The following is a 23,610-nucleotide window of genomic DNA, read 5'->3' on the forward strand; positions in this document are numbered from 1 at the left end:
TTGGTGGTAGGGTCAATTATGAGAGTCCTGTATGATGTTATATATGTTTGTTTTGTAAGTTCATAACTATTATTATACACTTATTGTTTATGTATGTTTGTGTAGGAGGGATATACATCAATAAATCAATAAAAAAAAGGAATGATGTTCTGATTCATGTGACAAAGTGGATGAACCCTGACATATCATGTTGAATGAAATAAGCCAAACATAAAAGGACAAATATTGTATATCACTGATGTGAAATAATTAGGATAAAGAAACTCATAGAGTCAGATTCTAGAACATAGGTTACCAGGGGCAGGGTTGAAGGTTAATGCTTAAATTGTACAGAATTTCTATCGCGAGAAGACTGTAAAGTTTTGATAATGGATGGTAGTGATGGTAGCAAAATATTGTGGATATAATTAATAGCACTGAATTATATATGTGAATGTGGTTAAAAGGGGAACTTTTAGGTCATATATATTTTCCTAGAATAAAAGTTAAAAGAAAAAAATAACAAAGGACTGTACAACACAATGAACACTACTGTAAACAGTGGGCTATATAAATAATGGGTTAATAGAAGGTATATAAAAATGTTCTTCCATGAATTATAACAAGTCTGCCTCACTAATGCAAGGTGTTAATAATAGGGTGTTATGGGGAACTATGTATTTTATATATTTTATACATGATATTTCTGTAAACCTACAATTTCTCTAACAAAAAAATATATTTAAAAAGTGGTAGGAGAAGCTTGTGGCACACTTTCTGACCCTTCTCCCAATCCCTCCGCAGCATGGTGTGCAGCCAAACAGCACTTCCATTGTGGTTCCCTGCCCCTGTTCTTAAGGGAGCAAAGTAACCCCTATGCACATACTGGGGTGCCTCTATATTGGTGTCTATCAGGTGGCAGCCTGATTACCTGCTTTAGGACAGGAATCTGGACAGGAAGAAAGTATATTTCATAGGGAGTAGAGGGGATATTCAGATACCTGAAAATTGGGGAATTACTTAGGCTACATGCTTAGAAACCCAGGACAAGACTCAGGTTCACAAAAGATAGAGAGGACCCTATACTTCACTTTTACCATGGGCTGATCTTGATAGGAGAGTTAAACCCTGAAGGATAGCGCCAGACATGACAAAGCCAATTTACAAATATGAAAGATGTTCTTGCATTGATTTGTTGGTTTTTGTTAGCTCCTGGCACTCAAGGAAATTCCTGTCATATCACTAGCTGAATACTAACAGATGGAAGAGATAGCTCATGGACTAAATCCTAGAGTTAACACTTTAATACATTAAAGTTTACAGTGTGGACCAAAAGATTATAAGCCAAACAAAGAAATGGGAAATATTGGACCATCCAACAAAACAAGATAAAAATCCAGAAAGAATTAATGAAGAAGACCATGCTATGGACACACTAGACAAAGACTTTAAAAAAATAATCTTTGATAGGCAGAAGAAGATAAATGAAAATATGGAGAAAGAACTAAAGGATATCAGTTTTCCAAGAATGAACAATATGAGAATCTCAATAAAGGGAAATTTTAAAAGAGAACCAAACAAATACTGTGAGTTGAAGACCAAAACAAATGAAGTGAAAAATTCCCTAGAGGGTTTCAACAGCAGATTGGAGCTGGTCAGAAGAAAGAATCAGTGATCTCGAAGATGAGACAATTGAAATGATTCAGGCCATGGGGCAGAAGGAAAAATGAATGAAAAAAGTGAGCAGAACTAAACAGACATGTGGAATGCCATCAAGCATACCAATATACACATTATGGGAGTCTCAGAAGGAGAAGAAAGAGAGAAAGGGGCAGAATGTATATTCAAAGAAATAATGGCAGAAAACTCCCCAAATTTAATGAAAGACATGAATATGCACAGTCAAGAAGCCCAATAAACCACAAAGAGGATAAACTTGAAGATAATCATACCCAAACATATTATAGTCAAACTGTCTCCAAGGACAAGGAGAGAGTTCTGAAATCTGCAAGAGAAAAACAACATGTTATATACAAGAGAGTCCCAAGAAGATTAAATGCTGATTTCTCTTTAGAAATCATGGAGGTGAGGAGGCAGTGGGATGAAATATTTCCAATGCTGTCAAAAAGTAATTACTAAGCAAGAATTTTATATCCAGTGAGACTGTCTTTCAAAAATGAGGGAGACATCAATACATTCCCAGATAAACAAAAGCTGAGGGAATTCATCACCACTAGACCTGCCCTACAAGCAGTGCTAAAAGGAGTTCTTCAGACCAACAGGAAAGGAATGATAGGGTGCCAGAAGATCAAAGTGGCATAAAGAAATAAAGACCTCTGGTAAAGGTAACAATATGGTTAATTATAAATACCAGTACATTTATACCATATTTTTTGTTATGTGACTATATATTTTTTACTTATTACCATTTCTAAGATGCAAATGCATAAAAAGCAATGGTAAATCTATAGTTTTGGACATATAATATATAAAGATATATAATAAGCACAATGAACAGGTGGGGGATGGAGAAGTATAGGAACAGGGTTTGTGCATGCTACTGAAATTAGGTTGTATTAAAGATGATTGTTATAGATGTAGGATATTAAATTTAAGCCCCATGGTAAACAAAGAAAATATCTGTAAAATCTATACAGAAGGAAATGACTCAAAGCAATACACTACAAAAAAAAAATCAAATAAATAAAAAAGTAGGAAGTAACAGAGAATTGAAGGGCAAAAAATGATAATACTTACAAAGATGAAATAAAAATAGGCAGAAAAAACATCTGTATTATTAGTAGTTAAAATACAAATGGTTAAACTTTATCATCTGATGGTAGAGATTGGAAAAACAGGTAAAATAGCATCACCCAACTATATGCTGTTTACAAAAGACTCACCTTAAATTCAAAGACACAAGTAGGTTGAAAGTGAAAGGACAGAAAAAATATATACCATGTAATAGTAAGCAAATGAGAGTTATACTAATATCAGATAACATAGGCATTAAGTAAAACTGTTACAAGGAATTGATAAAGCAGTCACTTCAAAAGAAGACATAGCAAGTATAAATATATATGCACCTAACAGCAGAGATACAAAATATTTGAAGCAAATATTGACAGATCTGAAGGGAGAAATAGATAGTTCTACATTAATGATAGGAGACTTCATTATACCATGTTTAATAATGGATAGAATATCTAGATACATCAATAAAGAAACAGAAGACTTCAATGATACTATAAAACTAACTAAACCTAACAGACATGTATAGTACACTTCCCCTAACAGCAGAACACATATTCTTCTATAGTACACATGGATCATTCTCTAGGATACATCATACGTTAGGTACCAAGCCTCGATAAATTTTTGTAAAAAATTGAAATCATACTATATAACCTCTCTGTCCATAATGGAATAAATTTAGAAATCAAAAACAAAGGGAGAACTAGAAAATTCACAAATATATAGAATTTAAACAACATACTCTTAAACAACGAATGAGTCATAGTCGAAATCACAAGAGTAAAATTAGGAAATATCTTGAGAAGAATGAAAACAAAACATAATATACTAAAACTTATGGGAGGCAGTGCTGAGAGGGAAATATAAAGCTCTAAATGCTTACACTGAAAAAGAATAAAGATCTCAAATTAGAGATTTAACCTCACAACTGGAAGATTGAGGAAAAAGCTGAACAAATTAAAACCAAGGCAAGCAGAAGGAAGGAAATAACAAACATTAGAAAGGAGATAAACGAAATAGAGAATTAAAAAAACAATAGAAGAGAATCAATGAAACCAACACTTGGTTCTTTGAAAAAATAAACAAAATCAACAAATGTTTAGCTAAACTGACAAAAAACAAAAACAAAAACAAAAACAAAAACAAAGAGGGAGGATGCAGAAGGGGGAATAATACTACTGAAGCTACAGAAATAAAAAGGATTATAAGAGGATACTATAAGGAACTGCATGTGAACAATTAAGATAACCTAGATGAAATAGACAAATTCCTAGAAACAAAAAAAACTACCTACACTGACTCAAGACAAAAACAGAAGATCTCAATAGAACAATAGCAAGTGAAGACATTGAATCAGTAATCAAAAATCTCCAAGCAAAGGAAAGTCTAGAACTAGATGGCGTCACTGGTGAATTTTACCAAACATTCTAAGAAGAATTAACACTAATTCTGCCCAAACTCCTCCAAACATTGAAGAGGAAGGAATACTCCCTGACTCATTCTATGAGTCTTAACATCTCCCTCATACCAAAAGTCAGATAAAGATACTACAAGAAAAAAACAACAACTATAGACCAAAATCCCTTATGATATAGATGCAAAAATTCTCAAAAAAATATTAGCAAACCAAATCCAACAACACATTAAAGAATTATGCATCACAGTCAAGTGGGATTTATCCTAGGTATGCAAGGATGGTTCAACATAAGAAAATCAATTAATGTAATATACCACATTAACAGAATGAAGGGGAAAAAAACAATGAAACTCTCAATTGATGCAGAAAAGGTATTTGACAAAATTTAGCAACCCCTCTTGAAAAAAAAATCTTAGAAAACCAGGAATAGAAGGAAGCCTCCTCAATCTGACAAAGGGCATATATGAAAAACTCACAGTTAGCATCATATTCAATGGTAAAAGACTGAACGTGTTCTCCCTAAGATTAACAATAAGACAAGGATGTCCACTGTCACCACTATCATTCAGCATTGTACTGGAAGTTCCAGGAAGAGTGATTAGGCAAGAAATACAAATAACGGATATTCAGATTGGAAAGGAAGGAGTAAAACTCTCCTCATTTGCAGGTGACATGATCCTATGTATAGAAAATCCTGAAAAATCCACAACAAACCACCAGAGCTAATAAATGAACTCAGATAAGTGGTATGGTATAAGACTAACATGCAAAAATCTAGTGTATTCTATATACTAGTAATGAACAATCTGAAGAGGAAATCAAGAAAAAAATTCCATTAACATTAGCAACTAAAAGAAACATCTAGGAATAAATTTAGCCAAAGATGTAAAGGACTTACACAGGGAAACTATAAAACATTGCTAAAAGCAATGAAAGAGGATCCAAATAAACAGAAGGCCATTCTATGTTCATGGATTAGAAGGCTAAATATAATCAAGATGTCAGTTCTACCCAAAGCAATTTATAGATTTAAAACAATTCCAGCAAAACTTCTAATATCCTTCCAATTGCTCAGAAATGGATAAGCCAATCATCAAATTTGTATGGAAGAGTAAGAGGGCCCTGAATAGTCAAAACCACCTTGACAAAGAAGAACAAAGTTAGGATACCCACACTTCCTGATTTTAAAATTTATTACAAAACTTCAGTCATCAAAACAGCATGATACTGGCATAAGGGCAGATATATAGACCAATGGAATTGAATTGACAGTTCAGAAATAAACCCTCAAATCTATGGCCAGTTGTTCTATGAAAAGGGTACCAAATCCTTTCAATGGGGAAAATATAGTTTCATCAACAAATGGTGTTGGGAAACTAGGTATCCATATGCCAAAGAATGAAGATGGACCTCTATTGCACGCCATATGCAAAAATTAACTCAAAATGGAAAAGACCTAAATACAAGAACCAAAACTATAAAACTCCTGGAAGAAAACCTAGAGAGGCAGCTTTTGGAGTTTGTGTTAGGCAATGTTTCCTGTTTTTTTTCCCCCTTCCCCTCCCCCACCATGCTGTTTTTGCTGTTTGTGTCCATTTGTTGTGTGATCTTCTTTATCTATTTCTCTTTTTGTCTTCTCTTTTCATTTTTCTCCTCTAGGATTCACTGGGATTTGATCCTGGGAGACAGGTTCCCTGTCACCTGTGCTACCTCACTCAGTTCCTGGTTTCTGCTGCACTTCATCTGACTCTCCCCTTCATCTCTCTTTTGTTGCATCATCGTCTTGCTGTGTGACTTACTTGCACAAGCACTGGCTCACAGCGCAGGCACTCAGCTTGCCATGCAGGTACTTGGCTCGCATGCAGGCACTCGGCTTGCCATGCAGGCACTGGCTTGTCGCGCAGACACGCTTTCTCTTCTTTTTTACCAGGAAGTCCCAGGGATGGAAGCTGGGTGCTTCCATATGGTAGGTGGAAGCCCTATCACTTGAGCCACATCCGCTTCCCTAGGCAATGTTTTCTTAAACATAAATAGGACTTCATCAAAATTTAAAACTTCTGTGCATCAAAGGACTTCATTACAAAAGTTAAGTAGAAAGACAGCCTACAGAATAGAAGAATACTTGGAAAACACATATCTGATAAAGGTTTAATATCCAGAATATATAAAGAAATCCTAAAACTCAACAACAGAACTACAAAAAACACAATTTAAAAAATGGTCAAAAGACTTGAATAGATATCTCTCTAAAGATATACAAATGGCTAACAAGCACATGAAATGATGCTCAATATTATTAACCATTAAAGAAATACAAATCAAAACCATAATGACATACCATTTCACACTCACTAGAGTGGTTACTATTAAAAACACAGAAAATAAGTACTGGAGAGGATGTGGAGAAATGGGAACACTTGCTCACTTTCGGTGGGAATATGAAATGATGTAGCTACTGTGGAAAACAGTTTGGCAGTTCCTTAGAAAGTTAAGTACAAAATTACCATTTGAGAAGTCTGGGAAGATGCAGATTAGAGAGACACAGGACTCACTTCTCTCCCAGAAAAATAACTAGAGGACAGGCAGAAATGGCCTGGAAAAAAAATGTTCTAGGGTTTAGGACACCAGAGAAAGGCTAGACATCACCCATAAGATAGAAGGGCACAGGAAAAGCATCGCGACGGAAAGACCATGAATAGAAGGTGCAGGTGCAATGGCCAGGACCTTCCCACCCTGCTCCAAGCAGACAGCTTTGGACAGCTACGGACAGAGGCTGGCAAGGGTCTACCTCCCCAGGAAAGGAGAGAGAGAGGGACGCAGCCTACAGCTAATTCAGCTTTTGGCCAACAAATTTGGTGTGCTGTATTACACAAGTACTTCCAGGCGGGGTCGTCCCATGTCATTGTTCATTGTTTGCTTTGGGAGCTGGCATGGGACTAAAGAGTTCTGACCCTCACAAACACAATTCTCTATTGACCTGGATAGGCTACTGAATACGCAGAAGGGAATGGAATTATTTCCTATCCAGGAAAAAGGAGGGGGCTGCCTGCAAAGTTTGGAAAACAGCCTCTGAGAAAGTTTGATTTGTAAGGCTCTGAATAGCCTAGAGGCAAGACCCTCTGTCATATTCTTGTGGTTGATGTTGCAGGGACCACACTCCAACCAGGGTTTGAACTGAGAGGCTGACAAAGAGAGCCACCTGCTGGCAGACCAAGGAAGTGCATGTGGGGAAATTAAAAGTAAATAAGAAAACAACAACAACAAAAAGTAAATAAGCAAGGCTTTTTCCAGCCTTTATGGCCTTCTTTCACAAGGCCCTTGGAAGCGGGTCTGCAACCCATTACTGGATCCATGGCCTGGATCTGAGCAACTAATGAGGCAATCCTAAAGATCTAGAACAGGTTGAAGCAAGAATCAAAGAACAGCAGCAACACACAGCCACCTGCCACTAAATCCCTACACAGGAGAGATAAATTGAGCATCAGAGTAAACTCACCATCATAATCAGATGCCTAGACATCAGCAAAAAATTCAAGTCATACTAAGAAAATGGAAGAAATGGCCAAGCCAAGGAATATATTAAAGTCCCAGATAAGAAACAGGATTTGAGCAACTAATCAATAAGGCTCATACAAATCTCCTAAATCAAATTAATGAGTCAAAAGATGAATGTCTAAAGAGATATAGGACATTAAGAAGATGCTGGGTAAGCACAAAGAAGAATTTAAAAACCTGAATAGAAAAATAACAGTGCTTATGGGAATGAAAGACACAATAAGTGAGATGAAAAAAACTCATTAGAGGCATACAAAAGCAGACTCAAAATGATAGAGAAAGAATAAGGGATGTAGAAGACAGAACAACTGAAATTGAAGAAAGAGAAGAACACAGAGAAAAAAGAATGGAATAAATTGAGCAAGGGTTCAGGTTGTTGAATGATAATACAAAGCACAACAACACACGAGTCATGGGAGTTCCAGAAGGAGAAGAGAAGGGAAAGGGGATAGAAAGAGTATTTGAGGAAATAATGGATGAAAATTTTCCAGCTCTTATGAAAGAAATGAATTTACATGTCTAAGAAGTGTTATATACCCCAATCTGAATAGACCTACTCCAAGACACATACTACTTGGAAAGTCAAATGCCAAAGATGAGAAAATTCTGAGAGCAGCAAGGGAGAAGCAAACCATCACACACAAGAGATACCAAGTAAGACTTAATATGGATTTCTCATCAGAAACCATGGAGGTGAGAAGAGAGTGGTATGATATAATTAGGATACTGAAAAAGTATTCTTTATCTGGCAAACTGTCCTTTAAATATGAAAGTGAGTTTAAAATAAAAATAAACAGAAACTAGAAATCCACCTTTGCAGGATGCATTAAAGGGAGCCTTACTGCCTGAAAGAAAAAGACAGGAATAAAAGGCTTACAGGAGAGTGTAGAAGGCAAGATTAGCAGAAAGTATAGCCAAAATAGTAAAAAGATAGAAGAAAATAAGATCTGACATATGAAAGGCAAAGAATAAAATGGTGGAAGTAAATGATGCATTTATAGTAATACCATTGAATGTGAATGGATTAAACGCCCCAAAATCAGAAGACATAGGCTGACAGAATGGATTAAAAAACCATGAGTCATCCATATACTACCTACAGGAGACTCACCTTAGACCCAGGAATACAAACTGGCTAAAAGTGAAAGTTTGGAAAAAGATACTTTATGCAAACAGTAGACAAAAAAAGAGCAGAGGTTGCTATATTAATATTGGACAAAACAGACTTTAAATGCAAAAAGTTATGAGCTACAGAAGGCCATTATATGTTAATAAAAGGGATAATCCACCAGGAGGAAATAAGAGTCATAAATATCTATGCACCTAACCAGGGTGCCCCAACATACATGAGGCAAACTCTGGGAAAACTGAAGGGAGAAACAGACATCTCTATCCTAATGATTGGAGACTTCAACACATCACTCACATCATTAGATAGAACAACTAGACAAAAGATTAACGAGGAAACAGAGAACTTGAACAATATGATAAATGAGTTGCACCTAACAGACCTATACAGAACTTTGCATCCCAGATCAGTGGTTTACACATTCTTCTCAAGTGCTTGTGGAACTTTTGCCAGGATAGACCACATGTTGGGTCACAAGGCAGGTCTCAATAAATATAAAATGACTGAAATTATCCAAAGCACTTCCTCAGATCATAATGGAATGAAACCAGAAATCAATAAGAGATGGGAAAGGAGAAAATTCGCAAATGTGTGGAAGCCATACAATATGCTCCTAAACAATCAGGGGGTGAAGCATGAAATTGTGAGAGAAATTAGTAAATATATTGAGATGAATGAAATTGAGAACACAACTTATCAAAACTTACAGGACATAGTAAAGGCAGTACTGAGATGGAAATTTATAGGCTAAATGCCTATATTAAATAAGAAGAAAGAACTAAAGTCAAAGACCTAAGTGACACCTAGAGGAACTAGAAAAAGAACAGCAAACCAATCCCAAAGCAAGCAGAAGGAAAGAAATAAAGATTAAAGCAGAAATAAATGAAATTGAGAACAAAAAAACAGTAGAGAAAATCAACAAAACCAAGATCTTTGAGAAGATCAATAAAATTGACAAAGCCTTATCTCAACTAACAAAGAAAAAAAGAGAGAAGATGCAAATAAATAAAATCAGAAATGAAAGGGGGGAAGTTATAACTGACCCCTCAAAAATAAAAAGCATCATAAGAGGACATTACGAGAAACTGTATGCCAACAAACTAGACAGCCTAGATGTAATGGAAAAATTCCTAAAAATGCACAAACAACCTACATTGACTTTATAATAAATACAAGAACTCAGCAAACTAATCACACTTAAAGTGACTGAGTCACTGAATCAATCATCAAAAATATCCCAACAAAGAAAATGACTTCACAGGTGAATTCTACCAAGCATTTTGAGAGGAATTACCAGTAATCCTGTTTAAACTCTGAAGAGTAGGGAAAATTACCCAACACATTTTATGAAGCCAACATCACCCAAATACCAAAGTCAGATAAAGAAACTACAAGAAAACAAAATTACAAATCAATCTCTCTAATGAACATAGATGCAAAAGTTCTCAGCTAAGGACTTGCAAATAGAATCCAACAGCATATTAAAAGAATTATACACCATGACCAAGTGGGATTTATTCCTGGTATGCAAAGGTGGTTCAACATAAGAAAATTAATTAATGTAATACACCACATTAACAAATTGCATGAAACACACACACACATGATCATCTTGATCGATCGATGGAGAAAAGGCATTTGACAAAATCTAGCATCCGTTCTTGATAAAAACACTTCAAAAGATAAGAATAAAAGGAAAATTCCTCAATATGATAAAGGGCATATATGAAAGACCTGTGGGCAACATTTTACTCAATGGGGAAAAGTTGAAAGCTTTCCAAGATAGAGCACAAGACAAGGATTCCTGCTGTCATCACTATTACTCAACATTATGCTAGAAGTTCTAGCTAGAGCAATTAGATGAGAGAGAGAGAGAAAAAGACATCCAAATAGGAAAAGAGGAAGTAAAACTCTCACTACTTGCACATGACATGATCCTATATTTAGAAAATTTTGAAATGTCTACAACAAAGCTACTTGAATTAATAAACGAATAAACTAATAAAGTGGCAGGATACAAGATCAATATGCAAAAATCAGTAATGTTTCTGTAAACTAGTATTGAACAATCTGAGGAGCAAATCAGTTTTTTAAAAAATCCATTTACAATAGCCACAAAAGAATACAATACCCAGGAATAAATTTAAACAAATAGATACAGGACCTATATTCAGAAAACTACAAAACAATGTTGAAAGAATTCAAAGAAGACCTAATCAAATGGAAAGACATTCCATGCTCATGGACTAGATATCATGAAGATGTCAGTCTTACCCAAACTGATTCAGAGACTCAATGCAATACCAATCAATATTCCACAGCACACTTTACAGAAATAGAAAAGGCAATTACCAAATTCATTTGGAAGGAAAGTACACTCAAATACCTGAAAGCATTCTAAAAGAGAAAAGTGACATGGAAGGAATTTCACTGCCTGACCTTGGAACATACTACGAAGCTACAGTGCTCAAAACAGCATGGCAGTGGCATAAATACAGACCCATTAATCAGTGGAATAGAATTGAGAGTGCCTTTTTTTTTAAGGCGGTACCTGGGATTGAATCTGGGTTCTCATACTTGGGAAGCAGGCACTTAAACCACTGAGCTACACTTGCTCCATCAATCACTTTTTGACAAACCTACCAAGTCCATGTTACTGAGATAAAATAGTCTCTTAAACAAATGGTGCTGAGAGAACTGGATATCCATAACCAAAAGAAGGAAAGAGGACCCAATCTCACTCCCTATACCATAATCAACTCAAAATGGATCAAAGACCTAAATATAAAAGCCAGGACCATAAAACTACTAAAACCAAATGTAGGGAAACATCTCTGAGATCTTGTGGTAGGTGGTTTCTTGGATCTTACACCCAAAGCCCAAGCAATAAAAGTATAGATAAATGGGGCCTCTTCAAAATTAAACACTTTTGCACCTCAAAGGACTTTGTCAAAGGGGTCAAAAGGCAGACAACTCAATGGGAGAAAATACTGGAAACCATATATCCGATAAGGGTTTAATATCCATTAAATATAAAGAGATGTCAAAACTCAATAAAAAAACAAACAACCCAATTAAAAAATGGGCAAAAGACTTGAATGGACATTTGTCCAAAGGAAGAAATACAAATGGCGAAAAAACACATGAAAAAATGTTCAACATCACTAGAGGTTAGGGAAATGCAAATCAAAGCTATGATGGAGATATCATTTCACACCTATTAAAATGGCCACTATTAAATAGACAGAAAACTACGAGTGTTGGAGAGGATGTGGAGAGATAGGAACGCTTATCCACTGTTGGTAGGAATGCAGAATGGGACAGCCACTGTAGAGGACTGTTTGGCAGTTCCTAAGAAAGCTGAATATAGATTTGTCATGTGATATGACAATCCCACTACTAGGTATATACCCAGCAGAACTGAGAGCTGTGAACATCTGCACACTGATGTTCACAGCGTTACTCACAATCATAAAAAGATGGAAACAATCGAGGCGTCCATCAACTGATGAATGGAAAAATAAACTGTGGTGTATACACACGATGGAATATTATGCAGTGGTAAGAAGAAATGAAGTCATGAAACATATGACAACATGGATGAACATGGAAGACATTATGTGAGTGAAGTAAGACAGATAGAAAAGGACAAATACTGTATGACTGTGCTATTATGAACTAAATACATTATGTAAACTTGTGGTGTTAATGACTAGAATACTGGTCACCAGAAAATAGAATGAGGGTAGAGAACGGAAAGCTGAGGGTTAGTCTGTGCAAAATCGTTAAAAAGGTTGTTAGTAAATCTTTGGAAATGAATAGAAAAGGTGAAAGCACATCAGAGCGTGTGTAACTAGCAGTGCTATTATATGGGTATGACAGTGGTTGAAAGGGAGAGTCTAAGGTCATGCATATTACTAGAAGGAAAGCTAAAAAGTGTAACACGGGACTGTATAGGATAGTGAAACCTTGTGTGAATTATGAATATGGGTAATACTGCATATCTGACTGTTTTTCTTTGAAACTAAACAAATGTATGTTAATGCTACAAGATGTTAAGATCAGGCAAAAATACAACTAAAGCAAACTATGGACAGTAGTATATAGTAATATACTAATAATCTTCCAGTAAGGTTAAAAAAAGGAAATATACTAAGGGAAAGAAACTAGACACAAGGTACTACATATTGCTAGGCTCCATCTATACAAAATATAAATACAAATAAATGAGAAAGAAAGAAACAGAACAGCAGCTGTGTATGGCAGGGGAAGCGCAGGAAGATTGAGAGGTGAGGAGTTTTTGTTCGTTTGTCTGTTTTTTGTTTTTTAATTATTTTTGGAATAATGAAAATGCTCTATTAATGACTGAATTGATGAATGCACAACTATGTGATTATACCAAATACCATTGATTTTACACTTTGGATGGATTATATGCTTTATTAATATCTATCAATAAAATTGATTTGTTAAAAAACATTACCATATGAACTGGCCATCTCACATTTAGATATATATCCAGAAGAACTGAAAGTAGGGACTTGAACAGATATTTGTACACTGATGTTCAGAGCACATTATTCACAATTGCCCAAAGATGGAAGCAACCCAAGTGTCCATCAACAGATAAATAGATCAACAAAATGTGGTGTATATACATGATGGAATATCAGTCAGCTGTAAAAAGAAGGAAGTTCTGATACATGTGACAACATAGATGAATCTTGAAGGTATCATGTTGAGTGACATAAGCCAGACACAGAGGACAAATATTGTTTGATCTCACTGATATGAAATAATAAGACTAAGCAAATTCACATAGTCAGACACTAGAATACAGGGTACCAGGGGCTGGGATGGGAATAGGGAATGGGGTGTTAAGGCCCAATTGGTACAGTTCCTCTTTGGGGTGATGGAAAAGTTTTGGTAATGGATGGTGGTGATGGTAGCATAACATTTTGAATGTAATTAACGCTACTCAGTTAAATTGCCCCTAAATTGCGTGCTGACACTCTCCCAACAGGCTGGGTTTTCAGTTCTACTGAGAAACAGAAGTTCTGTCTCCAGCAAAGGATACCCCTGTGGTCGTTGCCTTGCATGGTCTCCTGCTCACTGGTGCTGCGTCCTCAGTGTGTCCACATGACCCAACAGGGGTGGGTATTACCTTGTGCTATACCTATGGGAACTGAGACCCTGGTCAGTTAAATTACCGCCCAAGGTCACACGAAAGGCAAAGGCAGAGATGGGACTCAGACCCAATCTCTCCGCCTCACAGCTCCAGCTGCCTCTTGGGGAAGAGGTTACTGAGCACCTGGAGCGGGAGCACGGCCAGCCTGTGCTGATCTGAAAACTTTTCTTAGAGCAGGCAGGGGAATGCTTTCCTTTAAGGCTTACGGGGGGCCCTGGCCTAGTTCCTCAGCCGCCAGAAGCAGGGGCTTCCCGATCTATCTTTGACCCTGGGACTTAGTGTAGGGCAAGGCAGGCTGGCCCAAGAGAGGCTGAGTCCACCTCACCAGGGTGAACATGGGGCTTCTGGGAAGAAAGTGGCCGAGAAGCTGAAAGGGCAGGAGCTCTGCAGGACTGGCCTGTTCAAAAGCCCATCTTCTCAGAGCGAGCCCACCATCCTGGATCTTTTCCTCCCACTAGGCCCCGGGGCTTCCGCCCGCAAAGCCTTGGGGCAGCCACCAGTGCCTCTGATCCTCACGACCACCAGTGGGGCAGGACAGGCACGGACCACACCCTACATGCTACAGCTGAGACCCCACGGTGTGCAGGGGTCAGTGACCGGGCCAAAGCCCCACTAAGACTTAGATATGGAACTGGAATTTACACAAACGAATGAACAAAGGAATAACAAACGAACCAGGTCTCCAGTCCTTCTAAAGGCCAGTTCCACCATGTCATCTTCCTGTGTAAAAGATGTCGGTGGCTACCCATCTCCACCTGCACCTGCCCCCAGCTCCCTGTGCCCACAGGGAGAAGTAACATTTCCTTGCCGTATCACCCGAGTCCTCCATTGCCGATTCCCATTCACTGTCAACCCCATGAGGACCCGTGCTCCCAACTATTTGCCTGCTCTCCAGAATGTCAAGCTCTCTCCTGCCCCTCTGGCTTTGCACAACTGCCCCTCTGCTCAGGATTCCTTTCTCCCTAGCAAACTCCTACTACTGCAGGCTCTGAAAAGTTGCCTCTAACAGCCAGGGAGGCAGCATTGGATAATGGAAAGGTGCACGGGCTTTGGAGATAGCCATCCTGGGTATGGATCCTTGCCATGCCACTTATTGGCTGCGTGACCTTAAGCAACTTACTTCTCTGTGCTTCACATTCATCTCTAATGGGGATGATGATAAGACTACCTACCTACGAAGCCAAGGGTTAACTAGCAGACCTGACTGGCTGGTGTCTGGGAACTTAAAAGATTTTGGGAGGTAACTAATAAGTGGTAAGAGTGGCTCACTGTGCCTAAGTTATTTGTAAGAGCAATATGGTTTATGCCCAACACCTCCTTTCCTCCTGAGAGTCTGGAATCTGGGTCTGTGCCAGTCAGGAGTGTGTATGTGATTGGCCCAGAAAAAACCCTGGGCACTGAGGCTCCCCTGAGTTTCCCAGGTTGGCTACGTTTTACACGTTTTCACAGCTTGCTGCGGGGGGACTGAAGCAAGCCCTGTGTGACGCCACCGGAAGAGGGCTCTGGAAGCTTATACCTGGTTTCCCTCAGACTTTTCCCATTGCTGGTTTTTTCTATCCTGTTCCCATAAAAATCACAGACACGCGTATGACCATAAGCTGAGTTGCGTGGGTCACCCTAATGAATCATCACGCTGGGGGTGAGGCCTTGGGGCTGACACACTACCTTAAGGCAGAGGAGAGCCTTAAGGAGTTAATATATGTAAAGTGCTTAAAATAGTGTAAGAGTATCTGGTCCGCAGTACGGACAATGTAAGTGTTTGTGAGGCTTGTTACTTTCTGCTCCCAAGCAGGCGGTGCCTCTCCATCCTCTCCACTCAGAGCGTTCCCTCCGGCAGAGCACTGTCCCCGGGACCCTGGCTTCTTTGTTCACAGGCCTGTCTGCCTCACTAGACCAGGAACTTCTTACAGGCAGCGGTGTGTCTTGTGCGTGGCTGTGACCGAATCACTGAGGGACATGGCAGAACGGCCATCTCCATGGCCTGCGATGCTCAGGGGTTGGCCGGAGTGCCATTCTAGGAAGCACGCCAGCACTGGCTGGAGATCACCGGGGCGGCCCCATTCCCCAGGTGGGCAGGACTGCTCCCCAAATTGAGTGTACCACTAAGTGGGTCTCGGGCTCCCAGGGTGGGCCAGGGATCAGCTGAGCTAGAGCCGAGGTCTGGCAGCCTTCTGCTCTGGCTTTCTCTTCATCTAAGGCAAGCCTGATGGGTTATTAATCAGACAGTCCCTGTGAAATCAATTAAGCACCTGATGCTACAGAGTGAAAAAGAAGAGGATCAGAGTTTGGGGACCCTGAGCATATGGCTCCTGCCAGAATGGACTGTAGATGCACCTGCAGGGTTTAGAGCAACTCCCAGCCTAGCTCTAAGGAGCACAGGTGGACCTAGTCTTCTCCCCAGGGATTCAGCCTTGGTGAGTGCCACAGACACAGCAGGTATAGAAGAAGAGGGCTGACCCCAGTTCCTTCTCTCTCCTTCCCCCTTCTGCTAGCTTTTTTTTTTCCTGCCAGCATGAAATCTAAACCCCCCCTGGTCATTACACCAGCTGTTATTGTATTTGCTTAGTTATTTATTTTAGAATCTCAATACTGACTCAGTTTGCCAATTAGGAAAGAGATCTGTGACTATGTCTCTGGCATTAGTAGACTCCCCATTCTGATGGGACGTGGCAAAAGCTATTTAGGACAATGATCTGGAAAAGGCCCTCCACCCTTGGGCTTCTGGGCCTCTTTCAGGCCCTCCGTCCCCGCTTCTCCTCTCTGCAGTGGGCTCCCTCTCATCCTTTAACTCTCAGCTCACACAGTACCAGGTCCATTGAGCAGTCTTCCCTTTTCTGCACTCAAGTCTCAATTAAGTGTAAACCTTCCCTCATTTGTTTCATCATTCATTAATTCATTTCACCTTTGTGTTAATATTTATTATGCACCCACCACATGGAAAGCTCTGTGTTGTGTGCTGGGGAACTGGAGACATTGAAAACACAGCACATTCCCTGTGTTTGCCTCTATCAGGGCACATGTACTACAGCAAGTTAAGAATCTGTTCTCTTAAATATCTTACCTACTAGGCACATGGTAGGCACTGAATGACTATTTATTGAATAACATGTATTACATTACTTTTCATGTAATACATGTTATTCAATAAATAACTATGCTAAGGCATTTTCAGACATTATCTTATGTGATAGTTACAACAGCTTTCTAACATAGTGTGGTGAATTAAAGATGACCGCAAATTCTTTGACCTCCTCCCATTGAGAGGTAGGGTCTATTTCAACTCCCATTGAAGCTAGCTGGCCTTTGACTACTTTGACCAACAGAATTGACAGCATGCCAGTTCCGGGCCATGTTTTAAGAGGATCGACAGTTTCTGTCTCAGTGTTTTGGAGCTCTGGGCCACCAAATAAGAAGCAAACCACCCTGCTAGGAAGACCGCATGGGAAGGCTGAGTCCAGCTTTCCAGCCGTCCCCACCAAGGCGTCAGGCATGTAAGTGTAGCCATCGAGGATCCTCCAGATTGGCCCAGCTGCCAGAGGAAAACCACAGATTGACCCCAGTCAACACTACCGGGACAAGAAGAGTCCAGCTGAGTCCTGCCTAGACTGTTGACTCACCAGATTGTGAAATATAATCAAGTGGTTTTTTAAGTCACTAAAGGGTTGGAGAAGTTTGTTATGAAGGGTAGACCATCGGAACAGGAAGATACTACAGTTTTCTCCATTTTAGAAATGAAGGAATACAAGGTCTAGGGCCACAGCAAGTGAGTGCTGGGGTGGGAGTTTCTGCAGAGGGTATGCCTGGCCCTAAAATCTGTGTTCTGATCAATTCACTACAATGAATGAATTGTCACTTATGCCCTCAGAACATCAGGGCCAATCTTAATGACTTTTCCAAAGTAGAGAAGAGATAAAAACTACTATTTTCTCTCAGCTTCTCAGGTAAGTAGGGGGGCTCAATAAATATTTCTGAGTGACATTGTTCTTCAAAGGATTAATATGGGAAGCAGATCCACAGGGAAAAAAAAGGAACTACCCTGTGTGATAGTACTATGATCTCATTACTTCCTCTCTAGCTCTTTGAGAAATATGAATTCTTAACTCAATTTACTGATGGGGAAATCAAGGCTCAGAAATGTTAAGTAACTTGCCCAGTTAGTAAGAGTTAAAGCCATGATAGGAATCCAAGTTCATCTGACTCTAAAGCCCATACTCTCTCCAGCTCACCAAGTAGGTCAAAATCATTTATGATTCTATCTCCCAGACTTGACATTGATCACTCTTAAACTGTACCTTGTTGGTTCTTTGCCATCGATTAATTAAGGGCAGTGTTAAGATCCAGAATTGTGATGATATTATCTACTACATTAGACACCTCTCCTGGTTTTGGGCTGTTTTTAGATGCACAGGACCCTGGAGTCACAGAAAAAGGCTTCCTTAAGCATTTCATCTGGGTCTTCAAGAATAAGTAGGTCTTTGCTAGACTAAGAAGTGAGGAGGAAGACAACTCCAGCAGAGGGCTGAACAAGAATATGTACAAAGGCACCAAAGGATAGGTTTGAGGGAACGCTGATAAATGCACATATATACACACTGGCATACACATACATATACTGGATAGTAAATATATTTAACTATGTTGTGTGTGTGTATATATATACATATATACATAAAATGGTATATATGAGTATATACCAACATGGTTAACAATGGTTACCTTTTGGTGGTGGATATACATGATTTTCTTCTTGCTTTTTTCCATTTTCTAACTCTTTTACCACAAATGTTTACTGCTTGAGTAATAAAGTATAAGGAAACAGAAAACTAAGTTCCATGTAGTTAGAGTGGGGGGTATAGGAGGAAAGAGGGTCAGAAAGCCCGGCGAGCACAGGCTGTAGGCAGGAGAGGTGAGGTGAGGTCGTCCTCGCACCTCTAATTAACCACTAGGAAAATCCCCTTGCTGCTTGCCCTCTATCTTCCTTTCCTTTTTTTTTTTTTAAAGATTTATTTATTTATCTCCCCTTCCCCACAACTCACCACCCCCAGTTGTCTGTTCTCTGTGTCTATTTGCTGCGTCTTGTTTCTTTGTCCGCTTCTGTTGTCGTCAGCGGCACGGGAAGTGTGGGCGGCGCCATTCCTGGGCAGGCTGCTCTTTCTTTTGCGCTGGGGGGCCCTCCTTATGGGTGCACACCTTGTGCATGGGGCTTCTTGCGCGTGGGGCTCCCCTACGGGGGACACCCCTGCGTGGCAGGGCAGTCCTTGCACGCATCCGCACTGCGCATGGGCCAGCTCCACAAGGGTCAAGGAGGCCCGGGGTTTGAACCACGGACCTCCCATGTGGTAGACGGATGCCCTAACCACTGGGCCAAGTCTGCTTCCCTGTCTTCTTCTTTGTCCACTTCTGTTGTCGTCAGGGGCACGGGAATCTGTGTTTCTTTTTGTTGAAGGGAAACTCTGTTTCTTTTTGTTGCATCACCTTGCTGCATCCGTGTGGGCAGCGCCATGCCTGGGCAGGCTGCACTTCCTTTCGCGCTGGGCGGCTCTCCTTACGGGGTGCACTCCTTGTGTGTGGGGCTCCCCTACGCGGGGACACCCCTGCGTGGCAGGGCACTCCTTGCGCGCATCAGCACTGCGCATGGGCCAGCTCCACACGGGTCAAGGAGGCCCGGGGTTTGAACCGCCGACCTCCCATGTGGTAGACGGACGCCCTAACCACTGGGCCAAGTCCGCTTCCCTATCTTCCTTTGCTTTGGAAAAACCTGGAGACTGGAGTAAGTCCCTGCCATGCCCCACCCACCCCCACAAGTGATCCTAAGTGAGAAAAATGACCATCCAAGCAGAGAGAGTGGCTACTGTGCTCCCTGCAGAGAATCAGAACCATTGATTATCTGCTGGCTTCTTACGGCTATGCTCAGTCATTCAATAAACACATTGGGAATAACGGCGATCTGATTAAGCTGCCTCGGGCAGGGATGACATACAATTATCTGACTCTGCTACTGATGAGAACAGAGGAAGCATGTAGGGGAAGGACACACATGATTTTAAAAGATGTTAACAGAAATAATATTAATTATGAGAAGGGGGAGGTGGGGTGGATTACATCCTTGGGGCACTTGCTCTTGGGGAAATGGTTCTACAGAAGTAAAATGAGGCAAAAGGAGACTGTTTTTCTTTCACTGGGCCCTACAAGCTCAGTATGTGACTATCATAGCTATATGCCAGGCAATGTTAGATATGTACACGTTCCACATATACATTAATTTCACTTCCTTAAATATGGTATGCTTTTTGTTCCCTTCACAGAGAAAGAACATAAGTTTGAGAAAATAAAATCTACATTTCCCACAACTTTAAGAAACAGGGTAGTAGAAGAAGAAGAGGTTCCAATTTTGCCAACCTGGGACATTTTATTTTCAATTTAGGAAAAGAAGAGAAAGGCTGTATCCTCAAATGTAAATAGTACTTGTCTCAAACTGATAGGGTTAGAGTTAAATCTAAATTTCATTTTTATATTTTTCTGCATTTCTCCAGTGAGCTTGCACGGTTTTTTGTTATCAGAAGAAAAATCATTACACGTTGGAAAAATAATGGTTCAGGAGAGGAGAGAACTGCTAAGAACTCAGACCCAAGCTCCTGAACTGAAGCCAGCACTTGACAACAGGGCTGGGAGAAGGGAGAGGGCCAGAAAGAGCAAGATAAGGAAGCTGTGGTGTAAGTGGAAACAGCGCTGGACATGGGTCAGGCAACCCGGGCTCAAATCTTCTGTGACTCTAAGGTCGTGATCAACTATCTCTGACGCTCAGTTTCCAAAACTCCCAAACAGGGATCCTAGTCATAATGCTACCGTGTGATTCAGGGCCTGATAATTGTATAATATCACACAGAGGCAGGCCCTTGTAAACCAAAAGCTGAGGTATAACTGGTAAGGATTATTAGGGCTTTGAATGAAAGGGATAAGAAAAGGAGGAAAGGTGGGGAGGGGAGGCTGCCACTCACTGAGCACCCACTGCAGGGCAGGCAGGCCCCAGGCTAGGCATTGGTGATGAAATCAGGGCAGGGTTGGGACAGGTGGAAGGGAGGGCCAGGGCAGACCCCTGTGCCAGCTAGGACCCCACATAGCCCTCACCTACCTTACAGAGACCCTCCTAAGGAAGGTAGAGTGAGGAGCCAGGGGCTGGCAACTTCACCGAGGTCACACGTTTGGTAAGCAGTCGGCAGGCCTGGACTGTTCGCAAAGCCCATGCCCCTTCTGCCCCGCGCCCCTGGCCCTCTTCTCTGGCAGTCAGACAACCATCCCTGAGCTGTGCAAAGGACCCTCCTGCCCTGGCCAAGCCCCCTCCCCACCGCCGCTCTCCCCTGGTGCCCAGCCCCCAGCCCCAGCCCGTCTTGCCCAGCTCCGCCCCTCGCCGCACCTGGTCTCCAGCGGGATGTTGCTGTTGAGCAGCCAGTTGTCCTGGGCGTGCGCGGGCTCCGGGGCGCCGGTGGGGGGCTCCCCGGGGAGCGAGTGGTCCGTGGGGGCCGGGCTGGGGTTGCTCCTCGGGGTGAAGTTGCCTCGGTTCAGGGAGGTAATGGAGGCCGCATGGTGCTGGTTGGGGGTGTGCGCGTGAGACAGAGGCGGCGGCGGCGTCCGGAGCCGCGGGTGGTTCTGCAGGCCGCTGGGGTGATCTAGAACACAAACAGGCATCAGGGGGGCAGCAGGGCCCTGCCCGGGCCGCGGGTGGTTCTGCAGGCCGCTGGGGTGATCTAGAACACAAACAGGCATCAGGGGGGCCGCAGGGCTCTGCCTGGGCCGCCGGTGGTCCTGCAAGCTGCGGGGTGATCTAGAACACAAATACGTGTCAGGGGGGCCGCAGGGCCCTGCCCGGGGCCAAGGGTGGTTCTGTGGGCAGCGGGGGTGATCTAGAACACAAACATGTGTCAGGGGGGCCGCAGGGCCCTGCCCGGGGCCAAGGGTGGTTCTGTGGGCAGCGGGGGTGATCTAGAACACAAACACACATCAGGGGGCAGCGTGGCCCTGCCTGGGGCTGGGAACGGGGCCAGAGAGAAGGAACAAGGGCAGGGCAGAACAGTCAATGCTCATCAGACATGGAAAAAATCTATATATCTGTTCATTCAGTAAGTGTTCAACAGCTATTTATTAGGTACCTGCTATTCCAGGTGCTGGGGCTACAGGAATGAACAAAATGGACAAACATTCCTGTTCTCGTTGAGCTTAAGTTCTAGCAGGGGATGGAGAGAGTACGCAAGATGAGAGAGGGAGGGAGGGAGAGAGATGCAGATATCACCAATCTCATACTTTTAAAGCAGTGGTTTCCAAGTGTGGTCCCTGACTGGCCGCCAGCGGCTTCAACATCACCAGGGAATTTGTTGGAAATGAAAATTCTCCAGCCCTGCCTGAGACTTAGTGAGTCAGGAACCCTTGGGAGGGGCTCAGCAATCTGATTTTACAAAAATTTAAAAATCACTGATTATACATAATGACATACAGTAAATGTAGCAAACACAATACATAAGTAGAATATATAGTTTCCTGGGATGATGATAGATCTGAGGAAAAAACATAAAGGCGGGGAGGAACCTCTAGCTGTGTATGGGTATGTGGTGAGATTTTAGGTGGAGTGGCCAGAGATGGCCTCAGAGAGAAGGGACTTCGGAGTGAAAAGGGAGTGAGCCATGCTGGTGTCTGTGGGAAGTAACCACTGCTAACCTTTACTGAGCACTTGGAATGTGCCAAGAACTGTTCTGAGGCAATATGTATGTTAATTCAGCTGATCCTTACAACCCTTACAGAGCACGTATTGTTTTATCCAAGGGAAATGAAATATTTTATTTACTCCCTTCAACTACTCAAAGAGACAGGTATTATTATTAACCCATTTTACGGATAGTATTCTTAGACTCAGAGCAGGTAAGCAGAGTGCCCAAGCTCACATGGCTAAGTGGATGTTGCTTAAAACAAATGAAATAAAAAGTTCTGGAGATATCCCAAATGAGACAAGTCCTGGAGGTACATTTTATCTACCACCTACCTAAGCTCTGCTCACAGAAAACTTAATCTTTGGAAGCTGATGATATCATAGGGGTGAAGAAGTCAGGAAATTAGATTCTAATGTGGATTCTGCCACTTATTAACTGTATAACTATAAACAAGTCACTTAACTTCTTTGCACCTCAGTTTTCTCATCTATAAAATGGAGGAAAATGGCTTACTAAGGGGATCACTGAACCACAGTGAAATCAAATGAGACAACCAGTATGAAGGAAACATCGCTGAAGTTCACAGTTTACAAAGATTTTCCCTTCATTTGGTCCTCATGAAAATACTGTGAGGCAGAGACCTGTATTTTAGAGGAGACAGACTCAACAAAAACCAGGACTCAAATCAAGGGATGTGATTCTACAGCTCTTCCATGAACCAGGAGGGAAGTTTCTGGACACCTTCAAGCACAACCAAGTGAGAGGTACCACCAGTATGAAGGCTATTCTTAGTGGAAAGTGAATCATTCTCTGCTTTTTAGGTAACCCAATCTTGTAAGCCTAGGGGTTATAGAGCAAATCTAGAGAGGAGGAGGATGGGTTGGGATGG

At 41.3% G+C, this 23,610-nt stretch overlaps 1 protein-coding gene across 8 annotated transcripts in view; it reads right to left on the minus strand.

The window, feature by feature from the left end:
* Positions 1-23,610, minus strand: part of TENM4 (teneurin transmembrane protein 4) — an 801,291-nt gene that overhangs the window by 249,528 nt on the left and 528,153 nt on the right. For all 8 annotated transcript variants that reach the window (XM_058306052.2, XM_058306055.2, XM_058306053.2 and 5 more), the window contains one exon: positions 21,437-21,689. In XM_058306052.2, the coding sequence (XP_058162035.1) occupies positions 21,437-21,689 (253 nt within the window). The remainder of the gene's footprint in view (positions 1-21,436; positions 21,690-23,610) is intronic.

The sequence above is a fragment of the Dasypus novemcinctus genome, chromosome 10 (genome assembly GCF_030445035.2).
Source record: "Dasypus novemcinctus isolate mDasNov1 chromosome 10, mDasNov1.1.hap2, whole genome shotgun sequence".
In the NCBI taxonomy this organism is placed as follows: domain Eukaryota; kingdom Metazoa; phylum Chordata; class Mammalia; order Cingulata; family Dasypodidae; genus Dasypus; species Dasypus novemcinctus.